Source organism: Argiope bruennichi, chromosome X2 (genome assembly GCF_947563725.1).
Source record: "Argiope bruennichi chromosome X2, qqArgBrue1.1, whole genome shotgun sequence".
Classification (NCBI taxonomy): domain Eukaryota; kingdom Metazoa; phylum Arthropoda; class Arachnida; order Araneae; family Araneidae; genus Argiope; species Argiope bruennichi.
Window position 1 is genome coordinate 70,366,105 of NC_079163.1, and position 19,783 is coordinate 70,385,887.

The 19,783-nt window shown below is 30.4% G+C and overlaps 1 protein-coding gene across 6 annotated transcripts in view; it reads left to right on the forward strand.

Moving 5' to 3' along the window:
• Window positions 1-19,783, forward strand: part of LOC129960447 (RIMS-binding protein 2-like) — a 104,690-nt gene that overhangs the window by 28,499 nt on the left and 56,408 nt on the right. For all 6 annotated transcript variants that reach the window (XM_056073884.1, XM_056073885.1, XM_056073886.1 and 3 more), the window contains exons 5-14: window positions 2,896-2,994; window positions 4,137-4,355; window positions 7,181-7,368; window positions 9,889-9,964; window positions 11,162-11,287; window positions 12,977-13,084; window positions 15,303-15,493; window positions 16,473-16,554; window positions 17,812-17,973; window positions 18,190-18,321. In XM_056073884.1, coding sequence (XP_055929859.1) covers window positions 2,896-2,994; window positions 4,137-4,355; window positions 7,181-7,368; window positions 9,889-9,964; window positions 11,162-11,287; window positions 12,977-13,084; window positions 15,303-15,493; window positions 16,473-16,554; window positions 17,812-17,973; window positions 18,190-18,321 — 1,383 coding nt within the window. The remainder of the gene's footprint in view (window positions 1-2,895; window positions 2,995-4,136; window positions 4,356-7,180; window positions 7,369-9,888; window positions 9,965-11,161; window positions 11,288-12,976; window positions 13,085-15,302; window positions 15,494-16,472; window positions 16,555-17,811; window positions 17,974-18,189; window positions 18,322-19,783) is intronic.

Here is a 19,783-nt window from a genome sequence, read left to right on the forward strand (position 1 = left end):
TATGTATTTGGTTTAGTTTATGATATTGTTACGGATTTTCTTCCTCACCGTCGGGTTCTTTTTGATAGTGGGTGTATGGTGAGGAGAGAACGCACAATCAGCAGCCGACAGTAGAAAACAACGATGACGTTTATTTACACGAAGACACGAGTACACAAAGACGACGAATACACAGACGACAAGCATTTACAACAGAGACGAACACAGGACAGTACACAGTAGCACAGTATAGTAAACAGTAGTCCACAAGTAGTAATCATCCACAGCACACGAAGCGGCTAGACAGAATCCAGCAGGAGAAGTGATCCTGGGAGCTTCGCTCTACCGTCTCTCCAACGGCTGAACTTGTCAGTCTCTTCTCACTTTAGCTGCCGACACACTATTTCTCACAACTGGCTACACACATAATATACGACGCTGCCTCCACAGTAGACAACAGGATTCGGCACACAACAGTTCACGACTCGCTCTACACAACGCTGTTAATTCGCCGTTGCTTCGCTATTCTCTGGAAAGCTCGTTACTTGTCGGAGACCCCGACTACTCGACACACCACAGCTTGAGAGTGCCGTTCTATAGTTCTCGGGAGACGGGGCTAGAAGCTTCTAGACCAATCAGGCGTATCTCGGTTCCTAATGGACGGATCGACAAAATTCTCGAAGTTTCGAGCATTATCCATTTTGTCGCCAAGCTCTGTGATCCCTGGCTCGATATCCGGCAGCATCCAATACAGATGACTGTACAACGGTCTTTCTTATGATGAAACTATTCGTGCTGGGAAGCAAAATTACACGTTTGTAACAATATGAAGTAATTTTAAATTTACGTACGCGGTAGCTCTAATAAGGTTTGCCCTTTTATTTCAAGTTAACATTAAAAAATGTACCAGGTGATCAACTTCCATGCTACATTTTATGTATGAATATTAGTTTTTAATAGCAATTTGAAGCCTTTTGATGTAGTCAAATGCGGAAGAAAATAAAGAAACTGATGACAAAAGTGTGTAAAAAAAACATGGAGGATCCTATGTTGATGATTTTGATAATTTTAAACAAGAAATAGCGTTCGCGTAGATAGTTGAAGAACCTTATCTGAATGACCCTTGGAGTGTTCTCAACAAATTTGTATATTTTTATTAACATCTAATGCGCCAAATTTAAGAACCATTATTCGTACGTTTGCAGGATAAATGGAGTCGACGGTGATTTATTGGATGAGATAGGTTTGAGGAGTACCAATTGAGCTAAATCAAAGCTTGTTTTGATGACGAATGACCAAATTGAGATTTCTGAGAATCGAACGAAACTCTGAAAGCAATACTCCTAGATCTAATTTTTGAAGTAAATTGTAGGAAAGAATATTGTTTATTTTCAGGTAGCTTAAATATCAGAGGAAAATGAGTCGAATAATGTATTATATGCTCAATTTGAATTGAAAGTTATCCTTTATTACGTAACTGAACCACTATCTTTTACTAAATTTAATACGGTTTTGAAATCTGAAATATTTTCCCCCATGTGTCATAATATTTAGTCATTTCTGTTTTTATAAAAGCTTATTTCCAAACTTTTACCGGCAAAACTGGTTATAATAGTTTATATGCAATATTCCATGAAAAAGAAAATATTTTACTGAAAAACATCAAAAGACAGTACTGTTAGGGTAATTAGAAATAGACAGTAAAATATATATTCTTATGTAATATATGGTAGTTTCTCAGTATTATGGATATTTCTTACTTTGATCAGAAGTCAAGTTCCCAATTACTTTTTATTTAGGTAAGGTAATCGGGTAGGTAACAAGGCAGATTTATTAACAAATTAGCTTTGAAAAAAAAAGCATTTCTTTATGATTTTTGTAGGACATGAATTCTGTTCATACAAAAATTATAGACCTCTGTTTGATCTCATACTTCAACTTTAAATTGAAAAAAGTAAATGATAATGTTTACAAAATTTTCCTGCTTACTCTGACTCTATACCTAGTAAATAAAAAAACTTAGATAAAGATTCCTAATTTTAATCTTATCTTTAGAAGTTTTTTTTCAATAAGTTTTTGAATAGTGTAAATTTTTTTCATGGTTTTTCCTGTTTAACGATGATAAAACACCCTGGTGATAGACATGCGCCCATCTATTCTTCCTATTCCTCTAGATGACCTGTGATAAAGACAATTCGTGTTACTGAAGATGTTATCATTTTGGCTTCATTCTGCAATTAATAGCATAAAAAAACGATATTGTGAAAGTATTTTTCTCGTAGGTTGTAGATGTATCAAAATTTCAATATTCTGTCTTTTCACAAAAGCTCTCAGCAATAGAAAAAAAAAAAGAAAAATTGGAACAAAATGTAGGAGATTTATCTGCACTTCTTAAGAGAAATTAATCATTTGATAAATTTTAAATCTGTTTGCAGTGATCTGGGGCACAAATACTTATTGTAGCATTTATTTATTAAAGGAGAGCTGTTTTTAAGAGAATTAGACAAATTTTTTTCAATGAAAAAGATTTTTATTGTAATAGTATCCATTTATTCCTTTCGTTAAGTAGGGCTCTGTTTTAAAATGAGATACTTTTCGTGTATTAAAAGTTATTCATATCATGTTTCAGACCATCTAAATCATTATTACTGTTTCATTATGACTTTTTATTGAATATAATGTGTATGATGAGTTCTTATTGTGATAAGCTTTGATATTATCATAATATAAAAATGAGATGAAATAGGTAACGAAAAATAATATAGTTAGTTAAAATCAGAACTGAAGTTTGAGGCTGAGATTCATGCTCATTTATTCTTCCTTGCTTATAAAAGTAAAACTTAGTGAAATAATTTCTTTTTTCAATTCGTGGATTTATTACTTAAATGAATTTAAATTATTATTATTATTTTTCAGAACAGTCCGTATCTAGACAAGAATTAGAACAGCTTATGGCAAAATTAGAACAAGATAATAGAATATTAGCTGAACTGGATAAAAAAAGAAACATTTTAGGTAAGATTTTAATTCAGAAAAAATATAACAAGAAATCATTCCCAATGACAAAGAAAATATTGAAATATTGTTATTATTGGTGTATATTGAGCAATACTTACTCATAATATCGAGAAAATTGAAAAATATGGTATAGTCCTCAACAACATCGAAAAAAGAGCATTTATTGTCACCAAACTCATGTAGATGATTCAAAGGAACACGTTATTTAGATTGAAAAGCTGATTAACCGTGTTAATGTACTGGTATCTCGGAATATTCCCATTATAGAAACTGAGATTATTTAATAGACCGATACAATATGCTTTTTTCTATATGTGTATATCGATTTTCATTCTAAAATTCGTAGTTCTTTAGATAGAAATCATTTTTTTCGCTTAAAACTCCTCTAACCCCTAAGGATCGTGTATTAAGTAAACCTGAGGCTTAAAAAGCAGCAAAAAATCTGGTATTTCAAAAAAAAAATTAATCAAACAAGATTCAAACTATCCTTTAACATGAACATTAATTTTCAAATTCCAACTAATATACGTTTTTTTAATTGAAAATTTAAATATTCTATGACTTTTCAAAATATTTTAGAATTCAGCTCTTTGGTTGATTTTGCACTAAAAGCATTACAATAATACCCAGAAATACTTATTGTGGATGGACTGTATAATTTCCAGTGTTTTTAAATGAAGTAAGAAATTAATTCGCGTAAGGTATTTTAAGCCAATGAATCAATCAGGCTTTGCTTAAACGAGGGGTTTTTTTTCAAATGAGAGTGATTATTAATCAGATAGGAAATTTACTAATCTGAGAAATACTTTTTGTAAATAATAAAGATAGTGCACGCTTTTTTCCAAATAGATTTCAACAATATTTTAATCCTATCAATGGAATAAGTAAGCTTATTATTTGAAACTACAGAGAATAACTTCTGGAAGAAAATGCATATGAAACCATCTGATTGAAGAACTGCGCGTGAGTGATATTTATGTCGATTATAGTAGTTTTGTAGGTAGTTACATTCTTTTTCCTTATTTTATTACCTTATCTATGATGGATACATTCAAAACTTTGCATTGAACTTTGATATCATCATTCTGCTAGACATGATGTTTCGGCTTCGCAGATTATTGTTTTTGTTTTTCTTTCAGAAACTCTAAGTTCCAAGTCATCATCTTTCCTGGCCGGTCATCTTCCTATCATGCCTTCACCCAGCCCATCGTTAGGTAGTTTACGAGATCCTTCAGCCTCTCTCGCATTGCAAGGGCTTACTGCTTCAGCTTCATCTGCATCGCTCCATCATGCCCTAGTACCCGCTGGGCATACCCTCATACCGACAGCTCTTTTGCAGAGACTCGCGCCCGCAGAAGGTCAGCACTCAATTATTTTTTCATAATCATGAAGGATTACAAAAATAAATTAACTGTGAAAATTGTTAACTGAATAAATTGAAAAAAGAAGGCTATAAAAAATATAATTAATGATTTCTTCTTTAATGTTATCTTTCGGTCTTTGAAAGTATCTTGTTTGAAATGATTTTTATTTTACTCGAATGAATTTTGCAACAGACTAAAATATTCTTATTGATACAATAATTTATAATTACAGATTTTATTACAGATACAGATTTTTATCGAATTTTCTTCTGTTTCATACTTGGATGTCAAATTTTTAATAAATACATTCTTATTTTTGTATTAATTTTTAATAAACACAAAAATAAAAACATTAAAATCCCATTAGCATAACTGTAAGAAAATGCAGGTATAGGAAATAATCGATCACAGGCCCATAATTAATATAAAAAAAATTTATCGCCCTGTTATAAATGTACAAATGTTTCTATGTTTGAAATAAAATTTATCAAAAGCCTTTTAATCTCCTTTTAACAGTTTAATTCGCACAAAATATAATTGTGGGTCGGATTGAATCTAAATGCGACTCAGTCTCTGAAACGGAGTTTTCGAGTATTAACTAAAATATATTAAGATTTCAAATGAGAAGAATAAGAGATTTTAAATGTTTAGAAACAAACATTTCAAATTCTTCTAGAGCAGCGAAATTTAGTTTCTCAGAAAATGATTTTTATAGAATGAAAAATATGTCGAGCTTACAGCATAAAACGTCTGTAAAATAAAATTTCAAATATATCATAATTAAATATTCAAATTTTAGAAAGATTTTCAATAAATGCCGATGAAGCTATAACTACCTGATTTCTATGTTTCTGAATGCTCCATTGATGGTGACTATAGAAGAAAAGAATGTGCATATCGAATAAAATATGTAATCAACTCCATTCGAATTTTAGAATCCTGTGTTCTTAATATCATTTTAAATATCATAATGAATCATTAGCTTGGGAAAAAAGTTATTTAAAAAATATATTTTTGAATTGTTTTTACCTTATCATTACATAAAGTAAGCATGAAATTTCCTTCCATTTCCTTCGGATTAGAATATTTTGTAAAACGCATTCCGCAATTTTTATTTAAAAAATAACTTTAATTATATTAATTATTCCTTCAAAGTACAGGCAAATCTGTTCTTTAAATTTTATTTTATCAAAAGTAATGCACGATATGTTTAAAAAAAGAGTAACCCTTCTCAGGAGTAGAAATATGTATATTTTTTATTGCTGAACATTGATAGTTTGAATAATCTATTATATTGATAACTGCCTCACGATTCGGAGAATGTGGGTTTAGTTTAGTTATATTAACGTCCCGTTTGAAGCAACACTAGGGCTATTTTGGGACGGACCTCGTAATTTTGAACCACGGTCAGATGACTAGGACGACACCTGAGCTGGCACACCCCTCTCCACACCACACCACACCAGCGGAGAATGTGGGAATAACTTTTCAAAAATTAATTTGGGCACTTTTCATTTTAACTACCTGAGAACCAAAGTCGTTCTCAAATAGTTAAAATGGAAAGTCAATCAAGCAAATAAGCCAATCATCTGTATATAATTACCTTGCAATAATATTATTTAATCTCTACATTTTCTAGTACTGATATTAATGCCAAATTTTGAAATTAAAAATTTTCTTTCTAAATTAGGTCGTAATTCGCTGTCTGAATAAAGTGATGTAATACATAAGTTTCTAAAATCTATAACATGCTTTATTCCTAAAAAATTGTAGACGTTTAGAAGTCTGCTGCGAAACTGATATTATTTATATCTTTTTACAGTGTTAGATCAGGAATAGGTTTAGATTAATTGTCCCTTGCTGTAGTAGAACGTGAACATAAAGTCTCCACATATTGACTCATCTGCGAATAACAGAGCTTTAGCAGATTGTAATCATCCGTAGACTTGTAATTCCGTATTTTTGCATGTTTATCATTCGGATCAAAATGTAGAAGTTCGTTTCGCTATTATCAGGAATCAACGAAGCATAAAATACCTTCCTAATAATATTCAAAAGTTCAGAAAGGTGTGAACTGAGATTATATTTTTGAATAAAAATTTCTATAACATTTATTTTTCATAATTTCCATGGCCAAAAAAAAAATTCTTGCTCTAAACTATCCGCTATGAGTAAAGGAAGGAATCTGTTTAACAAAGCTATTCAATTTTATTGAAAAATATTAAAATATTCGAATATATTGTTAAAAAAGCATAAGGATGAATGTGTTTTTTTTCCTAGCAAATATTTTGGATATTAATAAAGTTAAAAGTTATATATTATAAGAATTTTTAATATTTTACATAGTTAATAAAAAATAAAACTCCTTTCTAATTATTTATAACAAAGATTTATGTCAAAGGCAGGTTGATTTATTTCTTGACTTTCACAATTATTTCAATGAATACATGTTCTAAAAACAGTTAAATGAAAAAATGATCTTATACGCCCTATTAAACGATTATTTTTATTTCCCTCACTTTAGGATCGAAACGACACTTTCTCCAACTAAGAAAAAATAAGAAACATCCTACCAAAAACTGTCTTGTTTGTTATACATCTATGACTATATGACTGTTTGTGTGACTATTTCTGTAGTGCAAAAAATATTAAGATGTAGGAAACTATCCATTTCAGGATGGTAAATACGTTGGTGATAAATCACAACTGTCGGCCAGTTGGTTATCTTTTGACAATCTGAGCATTTTTATACGATATTCAAAGATTAAAATTAAGTTCATAACCAATGGAATGGTGTTTATTGTTTTTTTATGTTCTAGCTGGACTTACTGAAGAAGAAATGCTGGATTCCATTGACTTTATTGAGCTGCCAGGAAGGGGTCGCTGCAACATCTATTGCGCACGCTACACTTATGATCCTCTGAAACAGTCACCAAATGAAAATCCTGAAGCTGAACTGGCGTTAAATGCTGGAGATTATGTCATCATATATGGCGAAATGGACGAGGTAAAAATGAATATCCATGTAATGTATTTTTGCAGTTATTCGTGGCATAATATCGAACTTTTCTTAAACTATTTTTTGTCTTATTTGTATTAAATCTTATGTTTCTGACTTATTTCACCAAAAAAAGTAAAAAAATATAAACACAGTGAAAGACCAGAATGTTAGAAATCCATTCACTGAAACTTCGATTCTTTCCTGCAGTACATGCACTAATATTATAAATCAGATTAACTATTAAAAAACTTTATTTAAAATCAGAATCGTCTGTTTGAAAGGAAATTAGATATTGGAAAGATTTAAGGTACTGTATGACTGTCAGCGTCTTCATTTATTTCCGGGGTTTTTTCCCCTTGTATTGCCGTAGCTTAATTCCTCATATAGTGGTAAAAATACTTTTCAATGAATTCAAAATTTATTCCAACTTTCACTCAAACAGTTATTTTGAAAAATAAAAGGGAAAAGAGGGAAATCATTATAATGACAAATTTTTGAAATAATTAGAAAAGCTAAAATAAATCACAAAGAATAATGATAAAATATTTTATTGATCATTGCTACTAAATATATAATATAAAAAATATCTTGCAACAATTTATTTTATCCTAAAATAAATAGTTAACTGTTAAGTTACCTTCCTTTCCTTCCTTTGAAAAATAAACCCTTTCAAAGTGTGAGCATTAATCTAACAAATTCATAAGATAATTTATTTTCAGAAAATCAAATTTTACTTGAGAAGTAATAAAAAAATATTATTGCAATTATTTTCGCGTTTCTATGGATTTGAAAACCAATGTTTCACTCTTTTAAAACTAATTTTTTGGCCAAAAATATTATAAAAATATCATTACTAAATTTTTGTTAAGCTATTAATCGGAGTCGAAATAGTAAATTGCTTTAACATTTGAAATCTTCAGATTTTTTTTTCTAGACTTATTAAATTTATTACGTTTTAGTAAAATCCTTATTTAAAAGATTCTTTCAGTATAAAACAAAATAGTGCAAAAAGGGAACGCAGGCTTAACATATGAAAATATCATTCTCTAAAAATAGGTTTAAAAAAATCTTTTTTTCATTTTAAAAAGCAAGAAATATTTTTATAAACTATTTATATCTAAAAACAAGGAGAAAAATTATGCAGATTCGAGCAATGTTGAATATAAGTCAACAGATTAGGCCAAATTTAAAATAGTGTTAGAAATCTGTAATGTTGCTTTCCGACATGGTTAGTTCAATCACTGGAAAGACCGTTTTACCATCAGCTCTGTTGGATGCTGATCGGGTGCCGAATGAGTGATCCCACAGCTTGGCGACGAATTTGGCAAAAAAATAGATAATACTCGAATATACCAGAATTTTGGTGATAGAGCCAATAGGAACCTAGATATGCCTGATTGTTCCAGAACCTTCTCTGCTTGCCTTCTAGAATTGTAAAAGACCTGCAGTCTCAAGCCGAGGACAGTCGTGTATTGAATCGTGGGAAAAGTCAACGGCGAATACTTGGATCAGTCCAGTGAAGAGCAAACGTTGTGTGAAGCTCAAGCTATTGCTGAATCGAGCTGTGTGCCGAGTCCTGTTGTTTATTGTAGAAGCAGCATCGAGTCGTGTGAGAAGTAGCCAGTCGTTTAGTAGTGAGTCGGCAGTTGGATACAGCTAAAGAAAGGAGACAGTGGAGAATTGCAGGCGTTTGGAGAGACCGTGGAGAGTAGCTACGAAGATTCCCTCCTCCTGCTGAATTCTAACTGGCCGCTTTGTGTTTTGTGGTTGTTATTACTACCGATTATGACTTTTGGGCTACTGTTTGTTGTAATGTGCTGCTGTGTGTTCGTCTCGGCTGTATATTTAATATCTGCATATTCTTGTCTTCGTGTTTAGTAAAAGTCGTTGTTCATTATTAAAGGACTGTTTCTTCATCAGCCAACAAATCGAAAGAACTCCGTCTTCGATAACAGTATAATGTATTTTCAACTATGATTTGACAAATGCGCCGATTGAAGATGACGAAAATCTTGTTTTCTGACATTTTTCTCTCCATTCATCTTTTATTTTCCTTGTACAGTTTTGTTCACTCCAAAAAGTAATTTCAAAACTAATAAAAGCATAAAATTCACTCGAATAGTTGTAACACAAAGTATATTATTTCTTCTTTCGAATCTTATGATATAGGATGTGTCAAAAGCAGTTTCGCTTTTTGAAAGCAGATTGTTGAATTCCAAATAATTATTTGTCTTTCAATATTATATATTCATTCTAAAATTGAATGATACATAGAAGCATTTTGATATCACAGAGGGCTTTCTGGGTTGGTGAAAAGATAGCAAAAATTTATCTTGTTGAATCATTATATTTTACTTACTAATATTTTGTATACTTAATCCAAAATCAAATTACATTTTAATCCACTCAAATAAAAAGTTATGTACATTCTCTTAAAGCTTTAAATTTTATTTTGTAATTTATAATGCTTTCTTCGCAAATAATGTAATACTAATATATTTGTATAATGGTGTTCCTTTCTTGTAGGATGGTTTTTTCAACGGTGAACTTTTGGATGGAAGGAAAGGATTGGTACCTTCGAATTTTGTTGAGAAGCTCACAGGTGATTAAAAAATCCTTTGTAATTATTTAACTTTGTTTCTTCCATTACGTTCCTGAGAACTTTATTTGTATTTTATTAAAATAATCATTCAGGGTTATTTTTATATATAAATAATACGAATTATTCAACCTTTGATGTAGAAAACATCACTCTTCGATTATCTGGAAAAAGAAATCTTGATAAATGTATTTAATTATTGAACTATCGATAAATGCATTTCAAACTATCACTACCACTAAGAAAAATTGATGTAAAATTAAATGTATCTGGCAGGAATATTATAATTTTAAAATAGAAAAAGAGTCGTACATTTTACAATTAATTGGAAAAGCTGATGTGATTCTAAGCGTTTTAATTTAAAAGCTGATTATCATAGGCTATCATAAATTAAAATTTAAAGTTGATACTTAGAATTGCATTTTATTTTGTATTTCCAGTAAAGAGGGATTTTTTTTGTTTAGATGCACATATTTTAAAGATTTCTTTGCATATAATAAGTATGAGTATGCCGTTCAAAAATATCCATAAATAAAGTAGCTGTTTAAGGAATGTACCATTTCTTTCCTTAATAAGTAGCACAATTTATTTTTATTTTCAAACGTTCGTAACAGGAAGAAAAAATTAAAATTTTCGCAGCCAGTAATGATTATTTCTGATTTTTTTCACGTGGAGTACGAACATGCTCATTATTGATTGTGAAAAATTCAATTATTTTTCCTTTTGTAAAATTGGAAAATTTAGATGGGTAGTGTTGCCTCTCAAGTTTCCAACATAATCATTAGTCTTACATTATTATAAAACTCCTGAGTCTTGCATTGTAAAACCATATCAATAGAAATTGCGATTCATTTATTTTGCCTAAATATATATATGAAATTTTGCATATAATTAAGAAAAGAATTTGATTTTTTTTTTCTTAAATACAAGACTATGAAGAAGATTGCTCTTGCACTGGTGTCTGATTGTTACTTATCATTAGCTGTCAACTAGAGTTATTAATTTTAACCAATTGTATTGTTCAATTTTTTATAGAAGGAAAATATTGAATTTCTTTGACATTAGAATATCCTTAAAAGTATCAATTTTATAAATTATTATAAAGAATTTGGCTGTTTTAAAGATTTCAGAGATTTTTATATAAAAATAAGTAATGTTAGGTCCCTCACTAATTGTCTCTTCCATTTAATTTTATTTTAGGAGAAGAATTATTTGAATTTCATGCAACTGTCCTGTACGGAAACAGAGATTCAGATGATAGCAGCGTGAGTTTTAGTTATGCTCAAGACATGGAAATGACCGTTTCAGATGATCTTCTGCACCCAGGTCAGAACATCAGAAAATAAATAAAATAACCACCAAGAATTTAAATAAGAAAATGAATAAACTGTAACTGTTTGTCCGAATTAATCAGTTCTATAATTTTATTACAAATTTATTATTGTATGGTCTTTAAATTTTAGTAAGTAAATTTCCGTCAACGATCGTAGTAGTTAAAAAAAAGTTGTTGCGGGATTTTTGCATGGAAATGTGTCAAATAAAATTAGATTTAAATATATTAATTATTGAATTATCAATAATACTGCATAATTTCACAGTTATTATTGATTTTTCGGATAACTTAATAAATGTTACTGATGTTAATAAATTCAAAATTAAAGATTTGAATATTATTAACAGTACATAACAATAAGTTAAATTTTCTTAAGCGATTTAGATATTATTATTTGCAGTTTGAACATCATCTCTTGGTAATTTTTTTTCTTTCTTAACCTTTAATCTTAACATTATATAACTTTTAAAAACTACATTTATATTTAAAATGAGTTATCCTAAAATGAGCAATAAGTATAATTTAAAGAAATAAGTGCTAGAACTTAAGTTTTTTAAAGTTCGAAGCAGTAGAACCCTTTTGTTTATCTGTAAAATCATAGTGGTACTAGAATTAATTTAGCAGTAACAATTGAATTATTTCCACAGCTAAGTTACAATGAATTAATGCGTCAGAGTTTCGTCAGTAGATATTTGTTTATCGAAACATAACTGACGAACATCTGTTGACATCAGTGAAATAATATTATGTTCTGTCAGTTGATTTTAAACTTTCAAATTTCCAGACTTGGAACATAATTATATATGACTTTTTTAGACTGTTACGAGCTCAGTTTTTATAAATTTCTGAAGCAGTTGCATATGATTCTAGTTATGTACAGATATGATGCAAATTTAATTATTACCGCTATTCTCTTTTTAATGCTGCACTCTTTATATTTACTCAATATAAAGAGTGTTATCAGCTTTTTATGTATTTGAATTTATCAGATGCCATAATTTGCAAAAGGGTTGCCATAAAGGTGTCATAATTTTCAAAAATAAGATAATTTATATTCATGAAATCCGCCGTCTAATAATTAGTAAAAACTAATTAGAGTGTTTTATAAGATCTCCCTAGAAAAAATTGCTCAATTTTCTCTCCTATTGCTATTGGATCATTACAAAAAGGGGGGGGCTGCATAAGGGAGACTGGAGTAAAATGATAATGTCAGCAATTGACAATTTTTAACAAATTCAACTGTACAAGAACCGCTCAAAGCATAATTAATATAACGTTTAGTATCTAAGCTTGAATGGTTGTTCCCGAAGAAGAGTCCCTTGGCTCGCTGGCACAATCCGTTGTGCAACTTTTTATCTTCTGTATTCCTAATTACACTTATTTTCCGACAGGGAAACGTTATGAAAATACTGGTTGCTAATTTAGTGTCCTCTTTCTACGATTTATTGTTTACTGATAGGATGAAAACTTTGCATTTCCAGAATTAAAAAACGATCCTGATCTGGAATTGCCTAAAACAGTATCTAAAATCTCCCTTTTTTTTTTTTCTTTTTTGAAAGCTTGCTTTGCATTACCTTTCTTCCATTTCAAAACTGATGTGAATATGGGAGTTTTATTGCTTTTAAAATATAGTTTTGACAACTAATTCAAATTTTTAAGATCCGCATTAAATAATGTTTCAGATGATTTTCACCGAATGAATGATTACGTTGATTTAGAAGATATTGAAGATATGGATAAAGATAACGAAGACAATGAAGTTGTAAAAGATGATGAAAACTTCGAAAGAGGTGATGATTATTTATTACTATATGTGGTTGATGGTAGATTATTTTTAGCACTTTTCTTTGATTGATCTTCTTCAAACTTACTACATTCACTTAACCAACGTCAACTTCAAGAATCCTTCAGATGTGTGGACAATGAATATTCATTCTAATACCTTCAAAACAATGGATAAAAATACACATCTTTGTTGAAAAATTATTCATTTAAATTCGGAACTAAATACTCCATCTATACAACCTTCATTTCTTAATGAAAAAAATCAAAATCATCATCATTAAATTACACTCTATTTATTTTCCTCACCATAAGTTCGTCATTTTTGTTTTCTTCCACACTTGACATCAAACAGCATAAAATCATTATTAAAAATCAACTTTTATTCGTGAAAGTAGATCACATGGCTTTAAAAAATGTTAGTATTTAATTTGATTTGCAATAATGAACACTATTAAGGGGAAGGAACCCTACAGTATTCCTAAGTTTAATAAAAAATCATGTCATATAATAAATTATTCCAATTGTATAAAAAAATACGTTTTATTACAATAAAAACTTGTTTCTAACTATCCCACAATGAATATAGTAAGGGTAATTGAGAATACTATCCTTTTTCTGGAAGAAAGTCCAAATATGAAGAATGAACCTTACTTGTAAATTTTACACTCTGCAGATGCAATAAATATATAGCTTAGCAACATACTTTGCAAATAGCCGTTGATGGGAATGAAAGTGACACTCAGAACAGTTTCAGTTTCAATTTTTTAACATGATTACAACTAAAGTAAAGAAACATTTGAAAATAATGAAAACAGCAAGGAAGTGTTGTTAGTCCCCTTTTAGAATGCTTTAAAGAAATCTCGTGCTTCTTAGGTAGCTAAGGCTTCAAGGCTGTGTACTGTCATCGTTTCCAGTTACCCTTCCTGAATCTATAAATTTCATTTTGATAGAAAAGTAGGAAAACCGAGGGGTGATACTCTTTGCAAGATTCCTTCTGTGAACTGTGTAACATAATGTAGTCTTAATTAAATTTATCATAGATTATAAACTGTTTCACAGGCGAGCACAAAAGCTTAACTAAAATCCCATATTAAAACAAGATGCATTCAGCTATTAGTTCATCACATTTTTGCATAATTCCTGAAGTCTATTTATCTTCCTTATGCCATTTTCTGCTAATAAATTTAAGACAGACTCGTATATATCTTTTATTCATGCCTCTTCTTTTATACAGAATAATTAAAATTGGTGGTAAAGATGTAGAGATGGTAATACATACACCCAAATACAGTTCACACCCAAATTATAGATCTGTGGACAAAATTCATCTACGGGAAGATGTTCATGGTAAATTATGGAAGTAATAAGAAAATAGAAGGGGGAGAAATCATGAAATTCATTTAAATAGATAAAAAAAATATTGAACTAAAAAGCATATTCCATGCCTTTATTTATCTCTGTGAACCCTTTTTTTTAATATGTAATCAAGCGGAAATATTGCGATTAATTCCACCAATGGTTTGGAAATGCATCACAAGAGTCTGTCTTATCATGGACAACTATAAAATGTCTAGTAAGACAGTACAAAACGCTATATAGAAACATAAGAGTAACAATCTTTTGTCAAAGGGCGTCGTTATATATTAATTTGAGCCATAAATAGATGATTAGCTTTGATAGGAGTAAGAGTGTTATATAACGATGACCCAAAACATCGTCTAAGATTTCATTTCGATTCCATAAAAATTCAAAGTTTTCATTTGAACATCATGGAAAGGCGTCAAAGGCCAACAACGTTATTGTTTATTTTGTTGTTGTTTGTTGTTTGTTTCTTATGGCACTTGCCACTGACAAGCCCGCTGTTACGAAGACAGCGATTTAAGCCTGAGGGGGAACGTCTCTTATTTTTTATAGCAGCGCCAACTAGGGCCAAGAGTACGACTTTGCCACTCACGCATCATTCATTCGCTTGCACAACCCCTTTTTACAGGAGGGCACATTCACACATCTCACAGATAGAACAACAGAAGAACAACCATGCCCAAACCGGGACTCGAACCCGGGACGCCCAGATCACGGGGAAGACGCGCTACCCCTATGCCAGGACGCCGGCATTGTTTATTTTAAAATTACTTAGTCATTAATTATTACTTAGTCATAATAATTACTTAGTCATAATAATTACTTAGTCATTAGTCATTTAGCAATATCCTTATTATGCAGGAGTACCTCCACCTCAGCGCTTGATTCTGGAACGTCAAATGAACAAAAGTCTTCTCATCGGCTGGGTACCACCAGATGTGAAACCAGGCAAAATTGAAGGTTATCATGTTTATGTTGATGGGGTTCCTAAGGCAACGATTAAATTCTCTGAAAGAACAAGAGCATTGATAGAAGGAGTTGATTCTTCAAGAGTAAGTTAATTCTTGTTTGACTTATGATAATTTCTTAATTATATTAAGGCCTCATTTTGACGCAATATGAGAACTTTTCTGTAGATTTACAAATATGCTGTAAAGAATTTGAATATTTTCGCAAGTATAATTTCGCAGGGTGTAATTTAACTCCTGCTATCCTAATTAAAAATAAAGAGTAAATATTTCAGGACTTAAAGAGTAAAAAATAAGAGTAAATAAAAAGCATTTATAGATGAGATGAAGGATCTAGTCTTCTCGCACTAAATTTTTTTCATGTGAGATATCCATTTCTGAATAAAATTTGGGATAATCCGGAACAATCAATCAAAATTCGAGATTTTCTCGGATTACTCGAGCTGATCTCAGTGTCATGATTCATGCTGTGTTCATAACACAACCCTTTAAATAAAGAAGACTGTTTGGCTAAGAGTTCTTAAACAATATAAGACAACATTCAGCAAATTTCAGCATGCCGACTAAATTGCAAAGACACCCTTCTGAAATTTTGTTCGTTAATTTAAGATACGGTATATTGGATTCCTGCATAACGTGAAAATTGCGACTAGAGCTCCTTCGACGTGGTAAATAGTCCCACCCGTATGACTCGTTAAAACAAATTTTACATAGCTTGTAGAAAAGAATTTCATGTTGTACATGCTTAAAAAATAGGAACATCTCACTGGTAACATACGCAATTAATTTTCCTCAGTTTTCTACGGAGAGAATCTACTCTACATCAAATGTACATTTCGACCCTCTATTATTATTTTTCAGTGTTCAGATAAGTGGACCGTGCAGATCTTAATAAGAAGACTGTAATAATGATAAAGAGGCACAAATAGATCCTCTAAAGAATTTAATATAAAAAAAAATTCTACCAACTTTATAAATATTACATGATATCTTAAAGATGCATTTAAGTTTCAAAATTCCTTTCCATTTCAAGCTTATTCACATTTTTTTTCGATTTTTACAGCCTCATCGTATAAGTGTCCGTTCCATTTCAAACACTGGTTTGCATTCCAAAGACGCTGCCTGTACCATAGTTGTAGGAAAAGGTAATGATCAATCAGCATTTTTAATAAATTTTCCGCAGTAAATAATTTTCTTAAAATACTATGAAGATTAGAAGATTAGCAGAAAAAAATAGAGAGATTAAGATTTCCTTCTCATACAAATAAATTATCTTATCTGCATGCGTTTCAAGAGGAAACTGTTATGTTTATAGATAGAAGAAATAGATTTTCTCTTGCATTTGTAAGGTGATTATAAACCAATTGACGTAGCAAAAATTATCTTTTTGGTGTAAATGCGGCTACAGGGGGAACACTTTATTTGTGATAATCGTATTTCTGATACCCAAGTTTAGTGGAGAATTTAGTACAAGGAGATGGAAACTACAATGTTCTTGCTTTTTGTCGTTTTTAAAGGAACTTATGGAAAGAAAGAAAATAGCTAAAAGATTCTTCAAATGATCAAATTTCATTATTCAATATATGAACAGTTTTTGTCGCAGAATTATGAATTTTTTTTGTTTGTTTAGATTATTAACGTTTCACATATATTTCATTAGATACGATTAACAGAACCTGAGGACTATATAAAAATTTAGGTTTCTTGATTTTTTCAGTTGTCTATTTATATTCTATATTTTATTCTATCATGTATTTATTTATATCTTATACATAATATATATTTAATTAAATATATTCGAAACGTTAAAGATCTAAACAAAAAAACACCACAGTTCTGAGACAAAAAGTGTTCACATATTGAATAAGTAAATTCGATCACTTATATAATATTTAATGTATGATATTTAATAGCTGAGATAAAAAGAGCTACTTTTCAGATCTTAAAGTACCAAAAAAGTATACTTTTTCTTACAGAGAGATTCTCTTTTCTTCTTGGTTTCAATCTTATTATTCTTTTTACATCACACATCATCATCCAGATTTCCTCAAATACAAATGGAAAACGTAGATGCAGCATTTACTAAAAATACTAATATTATATTAGATGCAGAATTATTAATATTTAATTAAAATTGTTTGCATAATTTTGGTTTAAATTGATATGTTTATTTAGTTAAAAAAAATTAGTTGGTTTCTTAGAAATATGAATCAAATAATAAGAAATTAAAATTGAGCCAATGTAGGACAGGATGACTCAGCGAAAACAAAAGACTGTTTTAAATATATTAAAATCTTTGAAAATTGTAATAATTTTCTAGATTTATTTAATTAGCTTTAATTTATATTGTTTCAACAATGGTTTTAGGTAAATAATAATTCCATATTATGTTCATATTACAGACTTCCCATTGGCTCCAACTTGTGTTAAAGCTTCTCACATCACTGCCTCATCGGCACTTATTAGTTGGCTTCCCAGTAACAGCAATTTTCAACATGTTATTGCTGTAAACAGTGTTGAAGTCAAAGTTGTTAAACCAGGTTGTTTTCGACATCTTGTAACAGGTAAAGCATAATTCCTTCTAAGTAACATTGACAGAAAATAATAAATCGTATTTTTCGGAATATTAATACTTAATAATATTAAATAATATAGTAAAAAGCCTGTATACTTAATATATAACTATTTTAATCAATTAATTTTTCCAATACTATTTTTTACATAAGAACTGAGGTTTTATTTTTTCTTTGAAAATAAAAGGCTTCATGATATACTTTCAGGTCTCTCTCCAAATACTCTATATCGAGTGTCTGTCAGAGTTAAACCTGGAAAACTTTTGTATAATGATGAAAAGAATCCAAAGAAATTAGAGATGTTAGTTAGTAACGTGGAATTCAGAACTCTTCCTAAAGGTAAAGTTTATTTATTACCAGTTTACGTATTGTTTGAAAATAATTGCTAAAAAAATTTTCTTTAGTCGCCTTTTATTTTAACATTGACCAAACCTTTATGCATTACGAAATCAACCTTACTTGCTTATATTTGACAGCTGAAAGTAATATGATAGTTATTATGTCAAATATGCTTAAAATATCTAACTGTCAATCAGTTAATTTTTTATGTGTGTGGTAAAGACATTGATGTTTATATTGACAGGATTTTGCAAAGAAAAATTATTGCATTTTTCTTACTTTATATCTTATTCCAGCGAAAGGCACCTCAAACAGGAGCCTAGTGGGTACAATAATGGGGATGTTGTTCTCTGGACCCATCGCTAATAACCGGTCATACCTTAGTATGAGGAGTAGGCATATGATCCGCTCGAAATGGAAGGTTATTTTGCCACCACAGAGATCAGAATTGTTTGTCTTGACAATTCGGCAAGGCATGGGGAGGGAAGGGGGGTTCTTTATTGTTACTTACTAACCAGACAGAGGAGCTCTATGAATATGGAGATGAGAAGCTACCATATAAATAGACAGACACTGGCTTTCTTGATGCGCTTAAGAACTTTGTGAGATCAAATTTTTTCTTCAGGCGGAGAGGTTTGGCCATGGCAGGTGATGGCCCTTAGAGCCTTAACTCATTGGGGAAATTACGAAGAGAGAGTAAGGGAAATCTTTAAATTTGCCGATCTAAATGGTTGACGATCATTTTCAGATAAACCAGAAAATGCTGTCGAAATATTTGCTCCCCGAAAATGAACCAATCATTTCCTACCGAATCGACGTCAGCGCTCGCGCGGAAACTCGGATATCACCCTTCTTTCGAATTCAGATCTTCAGCATGCACCAAACGCTGTATACTGCCATCGGAGAAAGAGTCAATTAAAAAGCTGTGTTGTAAAAATTACTTAAATATGATTCATTTTCATTCAGCGTTCATTTGTGTCAATTTCTGGCTTCTGGTAGCTATTAACTTTCTAAATTTCAGATATCTTCTTTTTTACCTATTTTTAGTTTGAGATTTGAAAGAATCTGTTTAACTATTTCAAACATGGTGATTTATTTCCTGAATTTTTTGTAGCTAAATATTTAATACACAGTAGTTTCGTTTCTAAGCAGTTTAATAAAGAAGAGACATTTTATTCTGTGAACCACATTATAACAGTACTTTATGTAGTTCAGATATTTACAGAAAGAAAAATTCTTGACAAATAAGTCAGAAACAACTATTATAAGAAGACTTGCTAATTGAAACTCACAAAAAAAAAATGCGAAGCGTACTGAGTGGATCTGTTGAACTTGTCAAATACCTTCTAAAATATTTTAAAATATTATGTACTAAAGAACAATTCAGAATAATATTTTGTTACATTTGAAAAATAATGCCTAATATAAAAAATTTAAACTGTCTACTGTTAAAACTCATTAT